General features: G+C 55.1%; 1 protein-coding gene across 1 annotated transcript; it reads right to left on the reverse strand.

Moving 5' to 3' along the window:
* Positions 1–639: 639 nt before the first annotated feature.
* On the reverse strand, positions 640–5,580 carry LOC144134856 (uncharacterized). Its single transcript, XM_077667667.1, has 2 exons — positions 5,205–5,580; positions 640–837 (listed from the first exon to the last, which is right to left on the reverse strand). The coding sequence occupies exons 1-2, from the start codon at positions 5,499–5,501 to the stop codon at positions 694–696; spliced, it is 441 nt and encodes a 146-aa protein (XP_077523793.1). The 5' UTR covers positions 5,502–5,580; the 3' UTR covers positions 640–693.
* Between the last annotated feature and the right edge of the window lie 275 nt (positions 5,581–5,855).

The following is a 5,855-nucleotide window of genomic DNA, read 5'->3' on the forward strand; positions in this document are numbered from 1 at the left end:
GAAACCAATTACATATATGCTGGGTGCCCCAGCTAACTTGGACCAAAACTTCAAAAAAAAAACTGCGTTCTTCAGAACTGAAATCGCGTTGGTGGCGTTAAGGTTTATCTCCATCTTTTTTTTTCAAGTGGCATTATCATTTTCTTGATCGCCTCTACTTGAATAATTCGTCGAGATAAATGAATTTTTGAAAAATAGCTTACAACGTTCAGGCCTCAGTAGTAAATTTGTGAATCTCCACGAATATTGTTCGACCCGGACATTTCCAATGGGACAGATTTAGCGTGGCCGTTTTAATTCGGGAAAAACGCAAGCCCCGGAGTTTTAAACATACCACGTGACAGCGCACTCCGCACACCCGAACGTGCCACTGCTACAGCGCCCTCATTCGTGCATGGTAAAAAACATCGCTCGCTTCGCGCCTTTCGTGGTGCACACGACAGAGCTTAGCGTTGTGGTTGGTTCCACCATAAGCGCCAGTGGGTTCGGGAAGCAGATAAAAGAAAGCCGGCTCCCGTTTCTGCGGCAATAATTGCGCTCTCACGCTAGCAGAATGCATCATTTGTCGCCACCCGCAGCTGGTAACTTCAGAGCAGAGCAAAGTTCGAAGTCCTTTCTGGCAAGCGAAGAGATGGTGGTGAAAAACATTTATAAGCAATTAAATTTTTACAGAAAGGTGATTGGGGTAGGACCCTATTGGCCCTTTCCCCTCACAGTACTAGGTGGAGCCCCTATTCCGGGGCCCCATTGGCAAGCAACGCCGCCCGCGTCCGTTGAACCAAGGCCTTTTGGCTCTTCAGGTCTTGACAGCCGAGCAGGGCCGCCTCCCAGTCCTCTCTGGTGGGGTTGGGGTTGGGGGGGATAGATGGGTTAGATTGACACGCCCAAACCATGTGGAAGGTGTCAGACACCTCCCCGCAGAACTGGCACGTGCCATCAAAGGATGTATTGAAGTGGTTAAGCACCGCCGGGCACAGTACAGTGTTAGTGAGAATTTTGATGAGGAGGCGCTCGTCCGCGCGATCCAGACCCTTACAAGGGGCCGGGTAGCGCCGGTGCTCCTCCTTGTAGTAATCGGTGATTTGTTTGAATGTAATGGCCAGATTGTCTGATTGGAAGTACCCTTCCAAGGACAGGGAGATAGCCCGGGGAGGGAGTGCGCGGGCGGCCTGATCGGCCTGTTCGTTTCCCTGGAGGCCCTGGTGACCGGGGGCCCGAATCAGGTTGCGTGGAGTTGGATCTTCAGATCGACAGCTATATTCCAGTATGCGCCAGGCAAGCGGGGGAGCCCAGCCCAACTCGTAGTTCCGACAGGCCCCTCGCGAGTCGGTGATGATGTGTTTTGACTTGGGATTCGTGAGAGCCAGAGCAATGGCAATCTCCTCCGCGTGTGTTGCGCTGTAGGCTTTGAAAGTGAGCCCGTTAACTGTGTTTGTGTTTGTGTACGACTGCGGCCGTGTACCACCCCCCGTGGTGTGGGCCGGCAACGTCTACGTAATACACATGTTCTTGGTTACCATAGTATCGCGCCAACGCTTCCGCGCGCGCCTGGCGACGACCGCTATGGTCTTCACTGGACATGTTGCGGGGAAGGGGTCGGACCCGAAGGGCGCGTCTCCAGGGTTCTGGCACTCTCTCCCTTTCCTCAATTTGGTAGTCGTGTTTGATGTGTAGCCGGTACAAGAGGCGGCGACCGGACGTGGTCTGTGCAAGACGCGTGTATTGGTTGCATAAGTGGGCCTCTCGAAGCTCCCGAAATGTGTTCACCACGCCCAAGGCCAGAAGCCTCTGGTTGGACGTGGTGATCGGAAGATCGAGAGCCCGCTTGATGACTTTCCGCAGGATGACCTCCAGTTGTTCATCATCATGTTTGCGCAGGTGCAAGTAGGGAGTTGAGTAGAGGATTCTACTCGTTACGAAAGCATGGGCAAGCCGCAGTGCATCCTTGCTTCGTAATCCGCCCCGCTTGTTTGAGACCCGGCGGACCATTGGGCCCACCTGGTCACCCACCGTGCGAAGTTTGGCTATGGTGGTGTCGACTCTGCGTTGGTGGTGTATGAAGAGGCCAAGGACGCGGATCTCCTTGGCCTCCCGGATCGGTCCCGAGGGGAGACCGATGCGAAGCGGAGTTGTGTCCAGGGGGGAGGGACGTAAGTGCACAAATTCTGATTTAGCTGGGGCGCACTGGAGTCCGCAGTAGGCCGCGTAGTCGTCGACTAGGGTCGCTGCTGCTTGCAGGCAGGACTGCATGTGGCCCATGTTGCCTTGCGTGGCCCAGATTGTAATGTCATGTATCGTGATGTATCCCGGGCAGAGAAGACAATTTGGAGGGAAGGCGAAGCATTGCCAAATTGAAGAGCAGGGGAGACAGGACCGCGCCTTGAGGTGTTCCCCTCGAGCCGATGGTGTATGGCCCGAGTTCCGCATCTTGTATGCGTATATAGGCTTGACGGTCTGTAAGAAATTGACTTATGTAATGGAATGTTTTGTGGCCACAGTTGGTGTTACTGAGGTGGTCCAGGATTACTGCATGTTTGACGTTGTCGAATGCGCCTTTAAGATCCAAGGCCAGGACCACCTTGTCGTTGTGGGGACATTCGACAGGATCTAAAATGTCGTAGTGGAGCTGCAGAAGTATATCCTGTGCTGACTTGTGAGGACGAAAACCGAACATGGTGTCCGCGAAAATGTGCTGTGTTTCGAGATAATCGAGAGTCTGTCGCGCACCATCGACTCCATCAGCTTGCCGACACAAGACATCAGAGAGATGGGGCGAAGGTTCTCCACATCGATAGGTTTGCCGGCCTTCGGAATGAAGGTCACGAGAGCCGATTTCCAATCGAGAGGGAGAGGAGTCTCTCCGTCCTAAATTCTATTGATGTATTTGAGGAGCGCGGCGTAGGCTGCGTCGGGAAGGTTGGCCAAAAGCTTGACCGTAACCTTGTCGCGCCCAGGTGCAGTGCCCCGCTTCATCTTGCTTAAGGCCGCCCGGAGGTCGTGGAGCTGAAACGGCTTGTCCAGCTCCGTGTTCTCTTCGCCTGCATACGAGTACGCCGCCTGCCGGGGGTTCTTAGTGGTGCAAAGGTATCGATCCCTGAGCGTGTGCGCTAGCTGTGTTGTCGTTCCTGTAAAGTTGTGCAATGCCCTATGTAAGTGGCGTTGGGTTTCCGTGAGTGTTTGTATTGGATCGATGAGAGCGCGGAATAGGCGCCACGTGTTGCGGCCAGACATCTGGCGCGCAGCCGCGTTACACCGGTCCACCCAGTTAGTGTCGGCTAGCTGAGTAGCATATTCCGCTGCTTGTTGTGTGAGTTCGAGGATGCGTTTCTTTAGGCGTCTGTTATGTTTCTGTTTCTTCCATCGTTTGGTGAGGCTGCGGCGGGCCTCCCAAAGGTGGAGCAAGTGGTTGTCCACGTCTGTTTGTGTTTCTGTGAGCTGTATCTGCTTCTCGTGTTGCGTGAGTGTAGACGTGAGCGATTTGGACCATGCGTCGTATCCCGACTGGAGGGGATCTACGATAGGTAGAGATGTGCGGAAAGTCGTCCAGTCCGGTACACGAGCTTGTGTTAGTGGGCGTTTCAGGGGACGCATGTAAATGGTGGTGTTGATTATACAGTGATCACTTTCCAGAGTGTCCTCTGTATTCAGCCAGTCGGCATGGCGTATGTTGCGTGTAAATTTGAGGTCCGGGCAAGTATCTCGTTGAATCGAATTGCCGACACGTGTTGGGTTGGCGGGATCAGTGTGTAAAGTAAGTCCAAGTGTGGAAAGAAGTTCCGCAAGCTTCCGCCCACGTCTGTCCTCCCGGGGGTACCCCCATAGCCTGCTCGGGGCGTTGAAGTCGCCGACGATCAGAAGGGGATCCCTTCCCGCCACCTGCATTGCTTGGGTGAAAATTTCATTGAACGTGACGTTCTTAAGTTTAGGTGGGCAGTAAATGTTTAGAATGTGTACAGGTGGGTCAGACCGCTTTAGGGGCAGCACGGACACCATCGTGTATGGGAAAGGCGGTGTTGTGGGGAGCGTGACTTCCTGCGCAGTATACTGCTTGTGAACAAGTATACATGTCTGCGGGTTGTGTTGAAATGTAGTGTAGTTTGTGAGTTTGGCACCGGCGCCGGGTTCCTGAAGGGCAACCACGACGACGAGAAACTCAAAGGTCTCAAGATAGATGCGGAGATGAGTCCGCTTCGTGCGGTTCTTGAGACCTCGGCAGTTCCACTGCGTTATTGTAAGCGGCTGAGTTGCTCTTGCTCGCGACTTAGGGTTGGGGGCCATGGTCGGAGGCAGAGGGTGGGGTTACGTTGTTAAGACTCCCCAGTCCGCTAGTGCCCGGCGCAGACGTGGAGGAGTCTTCCGAGAAGTCAAATCCATCGGGAATAACTCTGTTGAATTTGGAGGGGCGGTTATCGTCCCTGATGGGCCCTACGCGTTTAAGGACGCGCGGATTGTCTTTTATCCATTTTTGGATAATGTGAGTTACTGCTTGGGTCACCTGTGCGATGACATTCTCCACCTGACGCGCAATGGTATCGTGGATAATTTGGGGGAGGTCAGCCAATTGTGTTTCAATTGCGGTCACCCGGCTCTCCAGGGCCGCGGCGCGACTCTCCACATTAGTAGGAATCTCCCTGTCTGTGATATTTTCTTCCCCGTCGCTCGACGCGGGCGGAGTAGGGAATTTGGCTTTGAGCGAGTTAAGCTCGCTGGCTAGTTTTTCGTTTTGAGCTCGCAAGAGGGCCACGCAAGGCAACCTGGGCCACATGCAGTCCTGCCTGCAAGCAGCAGCGACCCTAGTCGACGACTACGCGGCCTACTGCGGACTCCAGTGCGCCCCAGCTAAATCAGAATTTGTGCACTTACGTCCCTCCCCCCGGGACACAACTCCGCTTCGCATCGGTCTCCCCTCGGGACCGATCCGGGAGGCCAAGGAGATCCGCGTCCTTGGCCTCTTCATACACCACCAACGCAGAGTCGACACCACCATAGCCAAACTTCGCACGGTTGGTGACCAGGTGGGCCGAATGGTCCGCCGGGTCTCAAACAAGCGGGGCGGATTACGAAGCAAGGATGCACTGCGGCTTGCCCATGCTTTCGTAACGAGTAGAATCCTCTACTCAACTCCCTACTTGCGTCTCGGCGGTGCTGGTGGGGGAGGAGGGAGGAAGGGAAGAAGAGGAGGCGGCCCTCGCCCAGCTGCCTACCTTGGGTTGGTTGCAGGCGGCGCCGCCAGGTGAAGCGCTGAGAGCTGGGAACTCCGCTGCTCCGGGTGGTGGCGTTACCGTTGCTGTCTTGCCTGGGGGAGGCATCACGCCACGTCGTGGCGTCTTCTGGTTGTTTTGCTGCCGCCCTCCCCGTGTAGCGCCGGAATTGGCTCCCTTGGATGGCGTCCTGGGCCCTGGCTGCGGCAGCTTGATGAATTTGGCGGTGCATTCGCGGGAGCTGGTGAGGTGCGGGCCCCCGCAGATTAAGCACATAGGATTGCAGACGTGGGGGGCCATCCCCTCAGTACCAAGCCCCACGTTTTGACCACAAAGGCCGCATCTTTCCTTGACCGGGGTGGGACAGTTGTCCACCCGGTGCCCCAGTGTGCCGCAACGATAGCACGCCGGCACCGTTTTTTTATACTCCTTGACGGGAGTCAGCTCTGCATTATAATGGACGTAACGCGGAACGCTGCGTCCCTCGAAAGTCAACACAGCTACATTCGATTTTCCCAGCTTGCGCACATGGACTAAATCACCACCGCGCCACTGCACACTATGTTTCAAGGATTCGCTGGCTTCAAGGTTATGCACAGAAATCACACCACGACACACATCACCGGTGAGCTTGAGGTGTCCGTGAAGCGGGAG

The sequence above is a fragment of the Amblyomma americanum genome, chromosome 5 (genome assembly GCF_052857255.1).
Source record: "Amblyomma americanum isolate KBUSLIRL-KWMA chromosome 5, ASM5285725v1, whole genome shotgun sequence".
NCBI classification, from domain to species: domain Eukaryota; kingdom Metazoa; phylum Arthropoda; class Arachnida; order Ixodida; family Ixodidae; genus Amblyomma; species Amblyomma americanum.

Bases quoted from the DNA above. Each gene is read 5' to 3' on its own strand.
- LOC144134856 (XM_077667667.1), bottom strand. From the start codon at position 5,501: ATGGCCCCCCACGTCTGCAATCCTATGTGCTTAATCTGCGGGGGCCCG. The intron at 838-5,204 runs GTAGGCAGCTGG...CAACCCCACCAG, and splicing joins CCGCCTGCAACCAACCCAAG to AGAGGACTGGGAGGCGGCCC.